Source organism: Carassius gibelio, chromosome B4, assembly GCF_023724105.1.
Source record: "Carassius gibelio isolate Cgi1373 ecotype wild population from Czech Republic chromosome B4, carGib1.2-hapl.c, whole genome shotgun sequence".
In the NCBI taxonomy this organism is placed as follows: Eukaryota; Metazoa; Chordata; class Actinopteri; order Cypriniformes; family Cyprinidae; genus Carassius; species Carassius gibelio.
This window is the reverse complement of record NC_068399.1, coordinates 14563841-14584963: the sequence shown is the minus strand read 5'-3', so window position 1 is coordinate 14584963 and position 21123 is coordinate 14563841. Positions and strand designations below refer to the sequence as shown.

The 21123-nt window shown below is 38.2% G+C and overlaps 1 protein-coding gene across 2 annotated transcripts in view; it reads right to left on the bottom strand.

Annotated features, from left to right (window-relative positions):
- Window positions 1-21123, bottom strand: part of LOC127956613 (PRKC apoptosis WT1 regulator protein) — an 84055-nt gene that overhangs the window by 8751 nt on the left and 54181 nt on the right. For both annotated transcript variants that reach the window (XM_052554670.1, XM_052554669.1), the window contains 3 exons: window positions 17676-17704; window positions 10918-11014; window positions 9692-9796 (listed from right to left, as the gene is read on the bottom strand). In XM_052554670.1, the coding sequence (XP_052410630.1) occupies window positions 9692-9796; window positions 10918-11014; window positions 17676-17704 (231 nt within the window). The remainder of the gene's footprint in view (window positions 1-9691; window positions 9797-10917; window positions 11015-17675; window positions 17705-21123) is intronic.

The following is a 21123-nucleotide window of genomic DNA, read 5'->3' as shown; positions in this document are numbered from 1 at the left end:
TTTAAATAAAGTAAGAAAAGCACAAATTGAAGAATTAGAACAAATCTGCCTCTCCAAAGAAACAGAGTTGAAGAAGAAATTCTCAAAATCAGTTGAAAGTGCATTAAAGAGTTCCAGGTCCAAGTTAAATGATTTGCTTCGAAGAAAGGCTGAATTTATTATGCATAGAGTTAGACAAAACTATTATTTTAATGGGCCAAGACCCAGCAAGTTATTGGCCTTACAACTCAGACAAAGTGAAGCTAGAGCTATAATTGATACCATTGATTCACCTACAAAAGGTTTAGTAACCAATCCTAGAGAGATAAATAAAACTTTTGTAGAACATTTTAAAGATCTGTATCAACCTAAGGACAGTGCAGATATGGTTGAATGTTATAAATTTCTACAAGACCTTGATCTACCACAATTAACGCAAAGTGAAGCTCAGCAAATGAGCCAACCTATAACACTTGTGGAGCTGTATGCAGCGTTGAAAACAGCAAAGAAGGGGAAATCACCTGGGCCAGATGGGATCCCTCCAGAAATAATTTTACATTTTTGGGATATATTAGGACCAATTATGCTTGCAGCAATAAACATGGCAATCCAAAATGGCCATTTTGAAAAACAAATGAATACAGCTCTAATCTCTTTAATTCCAAAAAAAGGCAAAGATCATACTAAATGTTTCAATTTTAGACCAATCTCTTTAATAAACTCAGATTTAAAAGTATATGCTAGGGTATTAGCTATACGCCTTGAAAAATATATTGGTAAATTAGTTCATAGTGATCAATCTGGCTTTATTCCACATCGTTCAGCTGCAGATAATATACGTCGGTTGCTACATATAATTAATGAAAGTAAAGATAAAAAGTCCCCTTATGCAGTTTTATCCTTAGATGCGGATAAAGCTTTTGATAGATTAAATTGGGATTACTTATGGGAGGTGCTAGATAAATTTGGTTTTGATAAGAAATTTATTAATATGGTACAAATAATTTATAACAATCCATCAGCAAGCATAGCAACAAATGGCCTACACTCCCAACCATTTGATATCTTAAGAGGAACAAGGCAAGGATGCCCCCTCTCACCAATGTTATTTGCATTATCCCTGGAGCCTTTAGCTCAAAAAATAAGACAAGACCAAATTTGTTCCATCTCAATTAAGGGTACCCAGCATGCCATATCTCTCTATGCAGATGACATTTTATTGTATTTTTCAGATTTCGGCACAATCCAAAACATACTGGAAATATTTAACTGTTTTGGGAAATTTTCTGGATATAGGATCAATTGGTCCAAATCATCTCTTTTACCATTAAACAAAAAAGCTCAGAGTATGCAGATAAAAACAGATATCCAAATTACAAATCAGATAACTTACCTAGGGATTCTTATTCAGTCTGATTTAAAAGAAATTGTACATATAAATTACTACAAAGTTTTTCAAAAGCTTAAAACAGATATTGACAGATGGAGAACACTTCCTGCATCACTGCAATCCAGAGTCTCAACTGTGAAGATGAATATTTTACCTAGGGTTAACTTTCTTAGTGCCATGATTCCATTGCCACCTTCATCAAAATGGTGGAAAAATCTTGACTCTTTAATTCGCACTTTTCTTTGGAATGGCAAACAACCAAAGTTAAAATTGGCTACATTACAACGTACTAAAATGAAGGGAGGTCTCTCTTTGCCAAATTTTGAGTTATATCATAAAGCCTTCCAACTACGTGCAGTCAAGACATGGTTTAACACTATGATTCCCACACCCTGTAGAGAAATAGAAGAAGCAATTGTCAAACCAATTAGACTTGAAGATGTACTTTTTTCTGGACTCTCTTTAAAGTACTGCAAACAATCATTTGGCCCCATCATAACGAACACAATTAACACTTTTAAAACAGTGGAGAAATTATTAAGCTATGATAACAAATGGCATCTGCAGACTCCTTTGTGGCGCAATAGGAATATTAAATGTGGTTCTGAACCATTCACATCAGAACAGTGGTCGAAGCAAGGAATAAGGACTCTTGCTGACATATGGGATGATAATGGTATGCTTAGTTTTCAAAATATAGCTGTATCATTTAACGTACCTGCATCATCCTTCTTTTTATTCTTGCAATTGCGTTCGGCACTCAGAGCATACGGAGTCCCTTGGGGCTTAGCTCTCGAAACACATCCTGTTCACAGTTGGTTCTTTAATTTTTCTCAACAAAATGTAGTGTCAGCTATCTATTCTCGCCTTCTTGAAGTTAAGGTAAAACAACTGCCATTGCATACTATTTGGGTAAGGGAGTTGTCTGTTGACCAGATTGATTGGGAGACTGTATGGGGGAATATATTCGGTGCATCAAAAAATCCAAACCACCAATTAATTCATTACAAATTCTGTCATAGATTGTACTGGACACCAAAGAAACGTTTTCTCGTTAAACTATCTCTAAGTCCCCATTGCAATTTCTGTACCTACCAACAAGTGGGAACATTTATGCATATGGTGTGGGAATGTGAGAAAGTTTATGAGTTCTGGGAAAGGATCTCTTCAATATTGTCTGATATGATAGGAAAAGATATACCAGTGCAACCAGTAGTGCTTCTTCTAAATGATGATTCCAGTTTAGGTTTCACTGAACTACAAAGAAAGATCTGGTTGGCAGGACTAACATCGGCCAAAAAGATAATTGCACAAAGATGGCTCCCTCCTCATACTTTATCTGTGCGACACTGGCTACTTCAGTTTCATGAAATAGTAATGTTAGAACTCTCAACAGCCAGAATAAATAAGGCTAGAGCCTCAACCATTGAGGCATGGAAAGTAGTTGCAAAGGATTTAACAGAAAAACTTCAAGTTTAGTAGAAATGAACGTGGGGTATATTTTGAATGTTTAACATGATTTATGTGGTACTTTGTTTAGCCTAAGGTTATCATATTGTAGATTGCCTCTATTTTTGTATGTATTTATTTATGTATTTCATATTTTATTTGTAAAAAAGTTTTTAATTTTGGAGTATCTATTATTTATATTGCATTTTATTTTATTTATTTATTTTATTTATTTTCTCTTCTTTAAATTTTGTAGGCAAATTGTTTTTGATTGCATATTTTTTTTTTTTTTTTTTTTTTTTTTTTGGACTTGGGGACCGCTGGGGGGCTGGGTGGGGTGGGTGATTGGAGGGGTTTAGAGGGTCATTTTTGTATGGTATATTTTGTAGAAGAAATTGTATACAATTGTATATGACCCTTTCTTTGAAAAAGAAATAAAAAATTGATCCCAAAAAAAAAAGGTGCAGTAGGAGATCTTGGAAAATGCTGAATATTAGCCTCATAGCTCTGAAAGCGAACGTCCCACCCTCCCTGCAATTGCTGCCCAAAGCCACGCCCCTAAACACATTTATGCTCAGAGACCAGAATACCAGAGACAACATTACTACAGTAAGTAGCACTGGAATTGGGACCCACTGGGCTACATCATGCTCAGACCAAGTGTTTTGTTTGGACGTACATTTCTTGGTCCTACACCACAGAATATATAAATACATTTAAACAACTTAATGATTTGTAAGGGATGTGAAGAGACTTTCAACCAGCATAACAAAAACATTTTCTAAAGAAAATCACTTATTGCACTTTTAATTTTTGAACAATACTACTCAGATTGTGAGGTTAAAGTTTTAACTGAACTGTTGGGTCAAAACAAGCCAGTTACTGAGTTTGTCCATATTTTACCAAGTACTGGGTTGTATTTAACCCAACATTTTGTAAAGTTTGTATTTATAGTTTATTTTCTGTACTTTAGTCTTATTCTAGTCTATTTACATGTGTGGTGGTAGTGTTCTGTTGTCGGAGCTGCAGTGGTGATCTGTCCAAGCATATCCAGGAAGATGGAAGATTTGAAGGATTAAGTATTGTGTGTGTGTGTGTGTCAGAGCGCGTGGCCAATTATAGCGTGTGTGTCAGAGCGCGTGGCCAATTATAGTGCAATTAAAGCGCGCAGGTGTGTGTTTAAGAGCCAGATGTAGCTTTTGAAAATAATGTTTACGGTCAAAAGAAATGTGGTGTTTTCAGTGTGAGCGTGACCTCCATATCTGTCTGTAGAAGCGGAGTTTACAGTGTTTCGGTCTTGATTTTTATATTCTGTCCTGTTAGTGTATGTGTTTAATATATTACAGGGAGGAAACAAAAACCATGCACATGAGGAAAAGGTTTGAGGGGTCCATGTGAGTGTGGCACCGGCGCAGCCTACTGTATTTGTTGGCGTGGGCCTCTGAAGCCATGTTTGTATTGGAAGAAAGCGAGAGAACAGACTGCAGTCTCAGACAAAGACAACAGCCCTGACATCCAAGGGTCAGAACTGGGTGTATTCCCTGCAGAAAGCCTAAAAGTAGAGCTGCGTTCTAATGCAGACTGTGACAGAGAGTGTTAGACATTGCCCTGGCTTGACTACTGAGTCAGTAGGGTTTGGCATTGTGGGAAATGTGTGCATAGTAAACATTACAAGTGTTTAATGCATAGCTGTGATGCAATTAGAAGTACTATCGCAGTGTGGTGTTGTCAATTGTGAAGATTATTACAGAATATATGAGAACAGATCCCACTTTGTCTGTGTGTGTGTGTCAGAGGCTCGCAAAAGATGAGAAATGAAACCAAAAGAAGCCACTGAATTAGTTTTGGTGGCCATTTGATTCGAGATGTCACTTATTTTACACAAGTCATATTTAGAACACGCCATGAAAGCAGTATCATAGTGCCAGTGTATGAAGGCCCCAGTGGATAGGACAGTGTTGTAACGAGCAGATGATTGGAATCAGGTTAGTGGGAAGTGAGGTCACGCTTTTCATTGGTGTGCCATTGGTTGACGAAGCGTTTTCAGCTGTAGCACATTCAAAACCCTGAGAAGGTAAGAACCTGCTCCTGTCTCCACTGAGCAGACGCCTAACCCATAAGCATCCGGACTTTCAGCCTTCATCAGATGCTTCAACTTACTTACACATACTGACATGTCAACAGCTACCATATAGGCTACCTTAATTATAAGACAGCCACTCCAAAAAGGCCACTATGCCAAAGGCGTGCATCAAACGACCATATGCACAGAACACTACCTCAGGACGTCGCATCAGGCCATCCTTAAAAATATTCTTGTTTGCCATAACCTGAACGACCCTGTCAAACTCATTTTTTATTTTTATTTTTGCTTTTAGTCCGACGACTTGCCGGTAGTACATTTGCGTTAAGACCGACCAATTTTTTTGTTTTTGACTCTTCAAACAACTAATACAAAAGCAATAAAATAATATTAATTATATTTTAGTAAGTATTGTAAATATATAAATTGCCTAGGCCTACATACAAATGAAGTCTCCTTTTTAAAAAAAAAAAAAAAAAAAGCCTGTGACATCATCTATGTTTACACAGATGTCACACTATGGCCTGTGCGTTCGCTTCGTCTCATTCATATGGCGTTATTTCCCTTTTCAATGTTGAGAGCGCATTATTGTAGCGCGAAAGTAAATTAATATAGTGCGCGAGCGCAAATCTCTGTTTGCGCACAGAATACAATGTTCCCGAGCACAAGTCTCTCTCCTCGAGTGCGGAATATACATTTATTTGTTTTGATGTCAAATGTCTGGAAAGAGGGCGATTGGATTATTTTACATATTTACAGATGTTAGACATCTACTATAACAGTTACAAATTGTATTTCTTATAATGAATAACCAAATTCCAGAACTACTAGTAATTGTCAGGTTTAAATACACTATAATGACCAGGGCTGGATTTCCCGATAACGTTGTCTCTTAGCGTGCTACAAAGACTCTTAAATCTTAAAAGAAGATATACCTTTTTTAGACGTGTTCCCCGAACTATACCTTATTGTTGCTTAAAGGGATTTAAAGTCATAATTTACTCCCCCTCAAGTAGTTTCAAACTAGTAATACTTTTTTTTTTTTTAATCTGCTTAACACAAAGGAATATATTTGGAAGAATGTCAGTAATTAAACAGAATGTCAGTACCCCACCACCATGTACTACTAGTAGAAGAGAAAAAAATATATATGTATATGAAATATGACACGTGTTGAGCACTTTTGTCTCTGGTTCAGTTCAAAAGCATATTTGAATTTAGCAGTGAATCTTTGTATTTATTCTTTTCCATAATCCTAATTGAACACTGGGTATGTTACAGCTTCAGAATTATATTTGTATTTATCAACACCGATACGGTATAGCTAAGAGTGGTCCAGACCAACCTTACTAATGAATGACTTACAGAAGTTAACTAAACTAAGAATATTTCGGTAAACACGTATTAACGATAGATACAGCTTTAGTTAAAGGTATAATTTAAAAACGACGAAGAGTTAAGAGGGTTTCAGGAAATCCACCCCTGTTACATTTCCTTTCAGATAACTTTAGAGTCTGGAGTACCAATGTTTACAATACATATTGTGAAGATAGACAGTCTAGGTAATTTATATGTAAAATAATCCAATCGCCCTCTTCCCAGACATTTCTAAGATACATTTGATATATTTAACATCAAAACAAGTAAAGCTGGTAACCTGAGATCGTTGATTCGGCGGATCCATCTCAGCTCGTCTTGATCAGTGTTGCCAGATCTCGTGAGACAAATAAGCAACCAGGCCTGTTAAAACGAGCCCAAAACAAGCAACCTTTTCTATGGAATCCCCCAGGGGCCTGTACCATGATGGTAGCTGAACAAATTCAGAGTTCTATTGCACGAATCGATTGGACCAACCAACACAAGTTTCAAACACAAAAATAGGAAATAGATTTTAACGGCCTTCTCTCGGAGCACTTCCAGTTTTCTTTTTGTATTTTTTGAAACATGCGTCACACAGCAACTGAAGCTTCGGACACGCACGCATAACAACAAATAATACTTCTGCACAATGTTTCTCTTTTTACAACAGAAATGTGAATTCTGCCGGTAATCAAACGGGCTAGAATAGTCTATGTATGCAAATTTTTTTTGTTGTTGTTGAAATTTCTAATCGTAAAAAAAAAAGCCATGTTGAAGCCTACAGTAAATGTTTTGCATTATGGCAGTCCACTCTGCTTATTGTTTCTCAAAAATGTTGCATTCCTGTGCACGAAACTTCACGGCAATAAATCATCAGAAATATTGAATCTTTACATTTGTCCTGCCTGTTGTCAGTGAATTTACCTATATTTGGTGTTAATTGCTGTATAAAATGCATCTAGACATGCCAAATCGATTCAATGAACACTTGTCTCTCATATCAAACAGGATTTTTTTTCACAAAAGTGACAACCCAAGAAAGCAAAGTAAACGGTCTCTCATTTGTAGGTTGCATTGACACCTAGCGGTGGATGCAAGTAAAACAGTACCTCATTTTTTTTCTTCTCACCTGAAATTCATGCAATAAACATGTTTTTGACAAAGATTTCAATTTGTTTGTGGTCTGTATAGCCTGTATCAAAATGAGGTTTGCAATGATGCGCCTGAAGGCATGTGTTGAAGACCCAGTCATCATGATATGCTAATTTGTTTAAATTCATACCTATGTAATCACAATCACCAAAATTTTTCCTTTTTTTTTTTTACATTGAAACTTGAAAAAAATATATAGATCTACCTACCGACCCTTTAAAAAAAAATACTGTTACTGCAAAACAAAATGTCAATAAAAGGATGGCCTAATGTCAAAGGTCAAGTACAAAAAACTAAAGCTGTACTACCAATCTACATTACAGTGATTTACAGCACACCAGAGGTTCACAGCTATGCTTCTTATGAGTGGCCATGTTCTATAAATCTTCAATTTGCCCATTGAAAAACAATAAAGACTGTTCCTTGACCAAGTAATTGTTACTACTTTCTTCTATGACAACTCACTATTTATTTGACAAATCAAGGCAAACTTCACTTTAGCCGTTTTTAAAGAACTCACTACTTTGCTTTCTAACATGCCATCTCACATTTCTACCACACGATATGATTCATCTAAAACCCATATACTTCAACCACAAGTACCTTAGCCAACTAATTCTCAAGACACATCATATCAACATTACACAGCCAGCTCGTTTCTTTTCACCCACACATACAGTTCAGTTCTTACTGAAGGCCAAGAGCCAATGCTTCCCCAGTGTGGTGCTGTCAGACTCATAAAGACGCTGTCACTGACACCAGACTGTCAAAGCATGAAAACAATTACAACAACAGCTACACATGACTACAGGCAACAAAGAGTGCTGGGAGAGAAAAAAAAAACTTCCTTGCTTACAAGCTACCTTCTCAATTGGACTGCATCATTCTTCAAGCTACTATGCTTCCATCGTGTTACATAAACATAACCCTTCATCAATCTTTAATGCTTTTTCTATGGTTTGTACCCTGCATGGGCCAATTGCATGTTCAAAGAGTCCAGCCTCTTTCATGCTCTACACCTAAAGGACACTGTGTCTCTATAATGTTGATCAAATAACAAATCGAATACAAAATTGAGTGGCAGTTACCTCACAAAAACACCTACTGCCTGAGAGTGCATTTGTTACCCTAAAGCAGAGGATAATTGTAATCTTCAGCTAAGCCTATGAGCGCCTTTACAATATGGAGCTGATTGCTGCAAGATAGCGATGTGGTTGTTTGATAATCATTACATTTTAGTTGCTGCCTACGTGAGATGTGGTTGTTTGGGGAAGGCCAAACGAAGGGGGAAAACAAACTTTCCGGAAAGCAAAACACCTGCAAACTCAACGGAAGACGTAACCTCAGTCTGCGAGATGCCTTAGTAAATGGCGTGAGAGGCTAGAGGATGAGTAATGTCCATTAGCGGTGTAAACACGTGTAAATATAGCGGTGTGCTGATGTCCGACGCAGATGCTTTTAATTACGACGCTGCTTAATGGGATGCTCTGTGTGACAAACATGTCAATACTGCTGAAATATGAGTACTAAAGCACCTCAGGTCCGTGAGGTTAAACTGTGAGAATGTTCAGTATGCACGTCATTTTTTATCCTTTAGCCAAAACATTTCTGTCATCGCCAGCTGATAAAATAAATAAATACATGCATTTACATAATGCTATGTTTTTTGCCTCTTTGGATACTATGCAGTTTGCACCTTCTGTGCCAATCTGCTGCTATAAAGACCTATTTTTTACCAGGTTTACTGGGTTCACTTAACTGCAGTACTTTAATAACTACTCTTTAACTGATACCCTTGTAAAGGTCATATATATTTGGACACTGCCACAATTTTGATTATTCTAGTAAAGGGCTGGAAACCCAGTCTCTGGTGATGTCCATGGCCAAAGTCAGTGTCCAAATATATATATGAACCTGACTGTAGGTCTACATAAACCAATTAATTCATAAAAACATGCAAGTGTACTGACTGAGACCACTGGCCTATATTAAAAACATGTTAAATATTCACTGCTAAATCTACAGACAATTCTGGAATTATATGGAATTTAGAAATGGAAAACGCATAGAAACCCTGATTTGAGGTGAGCCCAAGTTAAATGCTCAAAAGAGCGTGTGCGAGCCACCTATAAACTGTCACTTCTAATTAATCGACAAGTTAATTGAAGTTATATTGACATTTCCGTCTCCTAATGCAAATTAAAGTAGTTATCGAAGGGGAAATGAAAATAAGTATGACAGATAACACTTCTACTACGAGACCGCTGTCTGCTTCTCACCCGGTTTAGCAGGTCGATCTCCTCCTTCAGCTTAACGATCAGCTCGTCCTTGTCCTGGTGGTCTTTCAACAGGCGATTGTTCTCCTGCCTTTCCGCGGCCAGCTCCTGTGAAAGTGCAAATCCATCAGATCCAAAAGCCTTAAGCACAATAACAATAGCACATAGTAAGTGCAGTTTTGCCTTACTTTCATATTTCTGTATGCAGATAAGCACTGTGAGGATTGACTAAACTCTCAGCATGTCAGATTAATGCCATGCATGGCAGGTTTCAGAATACTTGATACACATTGATATGGAAATGATTGTCAATATCAAGCACATAAAAGTCTGCTGTCCGTGTTCCCCACAGCTTTTCCTTTCACTCAGGAGGTAAATGCTCGATTCTCCTTGTTACACGTTTATCCTCCATCACACCAACATGTAGGAGCATTTGAACATAAGTTCCTACATCCTCAGAAATGCATTCATATTTATGACTCTAATAAAGGGTTAAAGCAGCACCTCAATTGACTGTTGCTACAGACGTTACAATCACAATCACAATGATGAAGTGTGTGGTCTCAGTGCATCATGTGCCTTTCAAGAATGCTGTTCGGCTGATCTTGAAGTTTAAGAATTATTCATCTCACTATTAAAGTGCTCGCTGCATGGAAAATCTTAAGCCAATTAAGTTGAAGGTTATTACAGTGCTGTCTGAGACACGCTGAGAGATATATGTGAAACCTTATGAAACCACTGCAAGATAAGGTGCAAAAAAAAATAAGGCGGCTTACTAGGTTTGGATATGAACCCCATGCTGAAATGAAATTTTATATTAGTATATGACAATGAATCCATGTGGGTTCTGGGTTTGAAGGTTTGCTGACATTTGAGAGTAAGAGGCATGGTGTTTGGTCTCGTAGCGTTTTGTAAAAGTGCTGCAGATGGAGATTCTGTCCAGAGAAAGGTCAGGACTGCACCCAGAGACAGTCGGAAAAGGCACTGGTCATTTGACTTTGACCAAAAGATAGCAGAAAGTCATTGGAAACCGGATGAAATGACATTTCTGCCTCAAGCGAAAGGCAGTGCCGATCGAGTTTGTGAACATATTGAAGCAAAAATTGGACTTCAATATAGTCTGAGATCAAAAAGTTCAGGTGAAATGTGTTGTTTGGGACAGGACCTGTGTGAAAAGCTGTAGGTAGGACAAGATGCTTTATCTTGACGGCAAATGCACAGAAACTTACCCTTTCTAGCTCCTCTATCCTTCTCTCCAGGGCTGTGGGGGAAGCGCCGCTGCCTTCCTTTCCATGTCGATGGCGATGTCTGTTCCCGTCTTCGTCACTACGAAGAAAAAAAAAAACAATAATTTTCAGCTCAAATCCATTTCTAATGGAAAATAACTTGTTATATACATTTAAGCCGGAGCATCTAAATGAATATGCCTACATATTACCTTCCCTTTGAACTTATCGAATACAGCACAAAACAAATTAAAAGTTGTCATTGCTTGTTAACGCTGGAAGAGAAAAACATTCAAGCAGTGTGCCTAGTTCGTGACTCACAGCTGGCACCTCTAGAGACGTCTCCTTAAAAGCCTAAATAAAAAGATTTATAAAAAAAACAGGTGCACGCTTTTTCGCTCTGTTCTGGTTACAAAAGATGCCTCACTAAAACATCTTTTCACACATTTTTCTCCCTTCAACCTTTTTCTGACATGGATGGCTTGGAAAGAGCGTCATTTATTTTATAGGAGCGGAAAGAAGAAAACTCAAGTAGCAAATTATCAGAGTGTGAAAAGCCTTTTTATGGCACAGTAGAAGGCATTAGAGCAATGCACTTTCATTAGCGAGGAGAACAGACCTGCTTCCTACAGGACTGTGCCTTGGGACATCGCTGTGCAGCTAGTCGAAAAAGGGGGGAGAGGGGTTGGGGAAAATATCTGTCTTTTTCCATTTGTTTCACTCTCTCCCTATCTTTCTCTCTTTTTGCTTAGGCCAGATGCTCTGGGAATATTCATGTGGAACTTATTTTAACCAGCTTCATTTCAGTAATTACATATGTGGAAGACTTGGAGAGGATTCCTTCATAATATTTCACTCCTTCGGCTGATAACTCTTTTCCAGGAATCAAATTATTGGGCCGCCTTTTCACTTTAGAGTGTTGTTCTGAGCTAGGGCTGTCTGTACATTCCATAAAAGCAGGAAGAAAAGAACTGGCAAGGAATCAGAGAAAGGCTCGTGTGTGTGGTCTTTTTTTCACCTGCCCGAGGATTTGCAGATTTATTAACTCCCTGCATTTTCCATGCTCCCTGAAATTGTATGAAATGTTAAAGATTTCACGTGTATCAAAAGTTCGATGCATGGACTCAAACGATGGGGTAAAAATGGGGCGCCCAGTCCATGAAGGACTGAAAATAAGCTGGAAACCTGAACTTTTTTGCTTCCAATTGGTGATGTTGATGGTGCGGAAATGATTTGCCTTAAACAATATATCAAAAATTCTGTTTAAAAAACTTAATATAGAAAGCTAGTCTCATCCAGAGAATCATCAGGATACATATCTTATCTACAAAGGAGATCATGAAATCAAAACCTACTCTAATTATTTTCATAATAAATGTCCCTGATCTTGTAGTGGCTTCACAGGGAAATTCCTACAGTACTTGTAGTACTACTGTCCAACATTATTATGTCCTATACACACAAACGCATGCACCCACACACATTCATTCTGTATTACAAAACCAAAGCTAAATGCAGTTTCGTGTGGTTTTGAAGCATACTTTCAGATCTACAGTGTGCGTTTGCAGGCACTCTCCAGTTGAAAGAGGACAGAGCCCTAGTCAAAACAACTTGCCATTTAACATTTCAAACATTTACATTTCACAGCTACCAAAGACAGAATTCAGAAATGTTCTTGAAATTGCTGTGAAATCAGCTGTGAAAGTGACAAACGCGACACTGGCACTGCAGAAATATCCTGCTCTGGCTGAAACTAGCTTCAATCGCCTCGCTTTTCTAACGGTTTTTACATTTTCTAACCACAGACAGCTGAAGGGAGCTCTAGCCCACATAAGATTGTCATCCACGGAGGTCTGGTTGGGCGACAAATCGCATGGGCGCTGAAAAACCATTTGCCAGCTCAAATGTTCTCTGCGGTTATTCCCAGAGTGTCTCTCTTTTGACAGACGGCCGTTCTAATCCTCCAGCTAATGAGGAGGTACGGTGAAGTGCTTCATCTAATGAGGAGATTCAGGTCAAACGTACAGAATGGAGCCGATGTGCAACCGACCAGCCTAATGCTCATGGACCCAAACTATTTAGCTAAGACAGGCATAATTATTAATATTATCATTGCTCATTCTTGGGTTTAGAGAGCTGAAGAAAACCTGAAGAGTAAATCTTCGCGCAAATTTGTGGTATGGACATGAACAGTATCTCAAATTGAGTGCTTTCTTTGAAGTGATCGAACTTTCCTAGTACATTATAATAATGGACATGAGCCGTGTTTAGTGACCTTTCGGTTGGGCTCTTTTTCATCTTCTTGATGGCAAAGAAACCACCTAGCAATGCTCTGGCAACAATCTAGCATAGTGGCTACGAATAATTTTCTTCAGAAAATGTGAAACTATACTTAAAAAAAAAAAAAAAAAGATGCATTTGCCCTGATATTTTTCCAAAGGCGTTGCATCTATTGTTATTCAACACCGAAGACTACAGAAAAAGTAGAAATAATAGTAATAAAGGAACCCCTAAAGGAAAAGGTCCAGTAAAGCGTACAGATGAGGTGTGTGATGTATTTCGCCGTGGCTCTATCAGTATAGTTTAGTCTGAATCTGATCGACTCGGAGAACGGAGCAGATGTCCAATCTGAATGTTCATGTTCTGGGAATGTAACAGCCACTCTGTGGCATTAGTCCCCTGTGGAGAGGAAACAGGAGGAGGCAGAGGTAATGATCTGCTCCTGGAAACCCAACAGGGGGCTTTGTGTGTATGAGAGAGAGAGAGAGAGACGGAAGTCAACTCTAAATACGTTGGCCATACTAGCTGGCCACAAATGTGATTAATTTTGTGTTCATTAATCAAGAATAAACTTTTGGTTAGGACTCAAATAACCACAGTAGACATGTTTTACTCGTCTCCGTAACATTAATTATCTGCAACGAAACATCATTAATTTAATGTTTATGGCTAGCTCCTCCTTTTGTTCTGAAGTATTGTGTGTGTGTGTTCATTGCGGTTCCTGCTGCCGGTTCTGCCGTCCACCTGTCATGCCGGCTGCGGCAGAGCCCTGCGTGCTGGAGTGTCAGGGCAGAAAGATGGGCGACGAATCAAACGGCCAGACTGAGCTTCAGATGGGCTTTTGTCTGCATCACCCTGGATCCACTATGCACTGGCACTTTCTGTGCAAAATGAGTCCAAGCGGTTGCAAACAGGGAGGTCTGATTCATTTTAGGGAATTGGTTTGTTCATTTAAATGAACTAGTTCAAATGTCTGGATGGATTTTTACACTTCTGTGTGACATCCAGCTGCCAGGATGTTGAGGTGTTCAGAGTGGTTATTAGCATCTTGTTATGCCATTACTAGCATGTTATGGGTGCGGTTGTTTTGCTGTTACAAGAGCCCACCATGATATTCTGGTCACTAGACATGGTTAGGATTCCCACATGAAAAAACAACAACTGTCCGCTGATCATCTGCCGTGCGAAAAATCTAACCTCCAGTTGCTCTTCAATGAGAAGCACCATTTGAGAAACCATTCATGTGTGCAGTGCAAGCGCTGCAGGATGTAAAATAGAGCTTCATAAAATTAAGGTTGAATCACTGATGTCACATGGACTATTTTACAGGGTTTCCGCGGGGCATTAAAAAGCATTAAAAGTCCTTAAATGGATTTTTCAAAAATTAAGGCCTTAAAAGGCATTAAAAAGCATTAAATTTGATTCCTACAGGCATTAATTTTTTTTTATAGTTTTTAAGAGAATTTTATATCAATTTTAGGGATGCACCGAAATTTCGGCCACCGAAAAGTGGCCTTTTCGGTTTTCGGCCGATAGACTTTTATCACCGAAACAACACGGCCGAAATGTTGTGATGACGCAAACAGAAACCGCGACCTGCACGTGCACCTGCATAGCGCAGACCACGAGCTCCACGCGACATTCACTTAACACCAGTGAGAACATTCTCTCTCTTCTTACTCCTTTATTCGCAGCACTAAAGCGTCTCCTAACAAAGAGATTAAGACGGACCACGAAGTAAAAACAAAGAAAAGTACAGTCTTATAGAGTCTGTTAGCACACGTCTCACTGAGATCTTTTCGGATCCTCTGCACTTCATCGCGAATGTGCTTGATCCGCGTTATAAAGACCATTACTTGGATGCGGAAATAAGGCAGCGCGCACGAGAAATGATCCAGGCCGCGCTGGATGCGGAGAACCCGCGTGGAGACGGAGAAGCACCAAGCGCAGGAGACAGATCAGAGCGCAGAAAAGACTCGTCTCTGCACCAGATGAGTGGCATGCACCCTCGTTGTCTGATATGTTCAGTGAAATTCTGCAAGAAAGTGCCTCAAATAATAATAATATGTTGGCTATTTTGTTCTTAGGCTACTCTCTCTCTCTCTCTCTCTATATATATATATATATATATATATACACACACACACACACACACAAACATATATACATACATAATATACGATTGTAGCCATATTTATGCTAGATTTTCTGCTAGATTTCTGCTTTAATTTGATAAAAATGTTTATTTATGCCCTGGCCCTATTTAAATACACTCTCTCAAATATTTCTCAAATGTCAGGCAGATGACAAGCTCAACTGCTCAACAGCTAGATGGTTATCTGTCTGAAGTCCCCATCCCCAGAAGTGACAACCCTCTTGCCTATACTGGAGAAGTAATGCACTTTCTAGTCCTACAGAGAACAATTTCAAATGCACTTCACCTAAATGCACTTTGTTTTTATGAGAGAACTGTTCATTTTAAAACCTTTCTGCAGGCCAGTAGGCCTGTACATTATTATTAAATATACACATGACATGAGTGGGATAAATTTTTGGTTTGAATTTTATTTTATACTGTGCATTGTTGCAATGTGCTTAATAAATATTTGCATCATTTGTAATTATGTTTTTTTATGTTTTTTTTTAAATAAGTTATGTAATTGTAATTATCTTTGAAACTTTAATATTAATTTATGCAATTGCAATGTCTTAATTTTAGTAAAGTTAGTACACGGTCATAGCAATAAATGCAATGGTACTAATAATTGACAATTTCTTTCGGTGTTTCGGTTTCGGTTTTCGGCCTTGGTTTTCTCTTTTTCGGTATCGGCCAAGAATTTTCATTTCGGTGCATCCCTGATCAATTTCTTTGAATATAGCCTTCATAATTAATAATTTAATTTGCTTTCGCAAAATGTACGTTCGTGTGATAAACACACGGAACCAGTTTGGTAATTTCGGCCAGAGCAAAATTGCCGTGATACAGAGGTGACGCGGGCGGCAGGCATTTTGTACAGCGGGGGACGAGGTCTGAGGAAAAATGGGAAAGTGCAAATTCCAACCGAAGTGGCTGGAAAACAAAAATTTCAAGACATGGTTGCAGCCTGTTACTGGTAAAAATGATGAAGGATTTTGCGGTGTTTGCAGAAAAGCATTTAAGTTGGGGACAATGGGAATTGGCGCCGTAAAATCCCATATGCAGTGTTTTACGGCCACAAATCAATAAAAAGTTGAGCTTATTGAAGAGCTGTTTTTGTGATGATAAAATTATAAATACAATAATTCTCTTTTTTGTAATTTTGAAATATCTCCAAATAAATTGACAATTAATTAAGCTGCCTCCTGAGCCAAGTTCTAATTCAGTTCTGAGTTATATAATTTCATGATTGCATCATCATCAAACTGGATGGTTGCAATTAATAATTTGCGACATGTCTATTTAAAATAAAACGATTATATCCGTATATAAAATATCCGTGGTTAGTCATGGGTCATGTATGGTATTAAAAATTTTAAAAATGGCATTAAAAAGGCATTAAAAAGGCATTAAATTTAATTTGAAGATACCTGCAGAAACCCTGTTTTAATGATGTCCTTTCTACGTTTTTGGGCCTTGTACATGTCAGTTCCGTTGCTGTCTATTCAGAGTCAGAAAACTCTCAGATTTCATCAAAAAATTCTTAATTTGTGTTCCGAGGATAAGCAGAGGGGCCTTACGGGTTTGGAACGACAAGAGGGTGAGTAATTATTGACAGAATTAATGACTATTCCTTTCAATACAGATAATACCACTATTTCCCTTACAGATTTACTTGTAAATGTATCCCTTACAGTTGAATGAATTACTTGTGCATTTTAAGAATCGTTAGAAAAGTTAAAAGAACAACAATTGGTCCGTGAAACTCAGATCAATGGCTGCAACCTGTATAAAAAAAAAATCTAAGGTGATATTTTGGAAATGTTTAAGAAAATAGCCATTGGTGGGGCAGGAAGTGTTCACGTGAGAGGGGTCATGCTGGATCATTTTTTTCACTAAGTCACTCAGTGTTTGGAGTGAGTTTTGAGTTTCAACTTCCTAGAACTTTTCTATTAATTTTGTATGCTCAGCTTGATACAAACAGTCCACTTGTCTCATTCAAGTGGAAACAAATTCAGGCCTGACTTTGCTGCCAACTGAGAGAATGAAAGCAACTGGCGTTCTAACAGTGGCTCTGAAAATTAGTCCAGTTAATCCATGCTGTCCCTTCACAGGCTTTAAATCCTTTTCTTTTGACAAGACCCTTTTTTTTCAGCAGTTTTGCTAAGGCAAATGTTCAAGCCAGGAGAATACTTTTTAACATTTGACAGAAGCCAGCAGATGAGCGAATGGTCTAGAGTTGCGGTCAATGGCTAATACGGTTAAATCCCTTCAATCTCCCTCTGCGCAATGCAGTGCTGACATATCTTACCCGCTGACAGATATTAGATGCAGTCAGACTCACCTCTTATGACTTCTGGATCTCTGAGTGTCCTGAAAAATAAAACAGAGACATAAAAATGAGAATAACCCCCTTTAGTTAAATGGGAAAACAGACAGACATATATACAGATACACAAGCCCACACACAACATCCTCCCAATAGTTTCTGTTGGCCTTTGAACGGTATGAGTCACTCTATTGATACGCCACTTTCTGAGGTACCAAAGCTAAACCACACAAAAAATAAATAAAAAATCCAGGCGCTATAACTCAAAAAGAGCTGAACCATACAGTTGTCTTTGCTTCCAAGGAACAAGTTCCATCACTGTGATGGCCTACAGGTTACGGTTATCATTCTCAAACTCTCACTAAAGGCTAATATATATCCAACTGTCATACAAAACACTTTCAGACTCATATGTTCCAGGAACACAAGGTTCAGCTCTAGAGGAACATATAAAGTTTCAACCATCATAAAAACATATTTCATATTTCCTTTTTTAATGTCCCTGCATCTGTCTGGTGGTTCTTGGCCTGATTTTGCTGAGAAATGAAATGTTCAAGCAAAAGAACCTGTGCGGGTTTCAACAGATACATCACACAAGATTTTTGAACAATGCTGTACTTGTATCTTAAATATCGATCCAAAAATATGTTCTTACTATTTGTTTATGGTCTTATTTTGAATGATTTATGACTGCCTAGAAAAAAAAAGGTTTGTCTTTATAATCTTTCATTAAAGCTAGCGGTTAATAAACAGAACTGCTTGCGTCTTGCGGAAGAACATCGTAGCCGGAACTACTTCTCTCTGTTTGTGTCTATGAGGAATCACAAAGGAACTGGGTTACTCCGCCACGATACCCCTGAAGCAATCTAAAATAGTCCGAATATAAACACTTATTATAGGTGCACCCTAGTGATTCAGGACAAGCCAAAAACACGGTTTGGAAAATGGATTCCAGGTGTACTCGCTTATTATATACATTTTTCTATATTTTGAATACAAACAAAGTTACGGACCGCAGCTCTGATTGGTTGTTTCTTACCGGGAGCGGTCAGTAACTGCAAATGGCAATAGGACACTGGGAGGAGCAAGAGGAGCTTGATTTTTTTTTCACAGATTATCTGTCTCATATTCTACTGTCAGGACATAATGACAGGTTTAACAAATATGTAAAAAATATATTTTTACAAAAGTTACCTACTGCAGCTTTAAATAAAAACTTTGCTCTGCCTTTGTTTCTAGCCCCTGCTTTTAATCACCTGTGATATAATTAACATTTTCATAAGCTACTCATAAAGATAAAGTCCCATCCTACATCTTTCCTCATTTATTATAATTTCACTCAGAAATGCGTAACATTACAGAAGTAAAATGGCTTGTGAATGCTTATAAACACGCAGACCTAATGGTAATTTGGTTATACAGACTGCTAAATTACTCAAAATAAATTTTTGTATAGCTGGAACCTTTAACCTTTTTTTTAAAAAAAAAAAGGCATTTTGCTCACCACAGATGAAAAGTAAGAGCAAAGAAACAGAACAAGAAGTATGTGAGAGAAAGAGTGATGAGGGAGGTTGGGAAACTGAAATGGAGAAAGCAAATATATTCATCGTATTCAGCCCAGTTCTCTTCTGATAAATTGCACGTTGCTTAAAAAGGAATTCAGAGTGGTTTGCGATGACGGGCTTTGTGATTTTGACAGCCAATTTAAAAAGGTAAGATCTCAGGATCTCAGAAAGCCAGTCTAATAAAGTCCGGCACAGGCCTGCTCTGGCATTCTGAAGCTGTGCTCATGTGCCCTAAATCTTTCCTGCTTTATGTGATAAACATTCAAATCCTTCCAGAGACAAGCAACCCATACACAATTCATATTTACCCATATAGGCTTTGTAAGATTAAATACGAATGCTGAAATCCTCAAGCTTACTGAGCAAAACTTCTTTGAGAATTCCAGCTGTTGAGCAGCATTTTTCAAGGAAACTGCATGTAATTGCACTATGCAAATTCTGCTTTGCTCCATCACATTTCTAACAGGCGCCTTTGTCAGGTGAAAATTACACTGCCACCATCTCATCACTCTTATAGCTGGGGTCAACGCGGTGACGCATGGGAAATCCCTCCCAGCACATCTAACGTCTTCACACTAGAAGCGCTAATTAAAAATGCAAATGACCATGAAACACTTTGGTTCAGAATTAACCCAATATTGTCACACAAAGGCTGCGTCTCAAACCCTAGTGCAGTTGTTCTGACCAAAATGTTGTTAAATGTACACCCTACTGACAAGCAAGTCCTGTGTCTCAAACCTTACTGAGTTTCCCACCTAGACACCTTTTTGCAATTTCATTTGGATGTTTAAATGCACCTATGATACCTAGGAAGCAGTTTCTGTCCATCATTTTTGTCCATTGAATACTGATGTCTAGGTAGGCAGCTCACTAGGTTTTTGAGGCACTGCACAGAGAGCACAGATGGAGTTCAATTTTCCAGTGACGAACTACTGCATTGGCGCCACACTGGAGCGAGATGATCCCGTGGAATGTTCCGTATGGTTCCGTGAGTTCTAGTGGTTCTCCGGTATCAGAGTGTTTTCCTTGTATGGCAGAAGAGAAGAAAGGTAGAGCACAGCTTAAGCAGAAGCAGATGGAGGCCTTGAGCTGATCAGGAATTCATTTTAGAAGAGAGAGAAGCAGCATAATACCACACACACACAGCACCCGAAGGGAAATGCTTGTCCCAGAATAAAAAATATCTAGGAATAATACTCATGAAGCTATGATCTTTTAATTCACTGCATCCCTAAATTACCAGCGGCCTTGAACAGACTGTACGGTGAATATACAGAGACCCATCATGTGCATCCAACCTTGTAATCGGTGAACCTGAGCACTGTCAGGCATCATATTAATATTGAAAGCTCGTAAATTATGACCATGTTTAGTGGGAGGTCAGAGATCAGTGAAATATGGCCATTCCAAGCAATTGATAAATGCAGCAGCAAATTTGTTGAGGCACTCTACGCTCACATGTCTGACAAGGATGCGTAAATCTGCCATCTGATCGAAATGTGATGTGTAGAAAAACTGAAGACAATCTTACATTCGTGATCTCGCGTAATATGAGACCAACACTCTGAAACCAGTGTACAGTAATGTACTTGATGATTTTTGAATAAGATGCATGCAAGAAACAGAAAGTGCAAGTTTTTGTATCAGGTTTTTATGTTCAGTTAATAAATATAATGACAGAAGATGAAAAAATGGGTTTTTGTTTAAATGCTGGAAATAAAGTCTTTGGTTAATACAGACCTTATTTTTTTAAATGTTTTTACTTCTCTTAAAAAAGTAACAGCTAAATTGGACTACAGAGGTTGTCAGGGACATTAATCATCATCATGCCGAGCAGGTAAACTAATCTTTTCGCTTATTCAATTTTACATCCTAATTGTGGTTCATATTCATGCTCT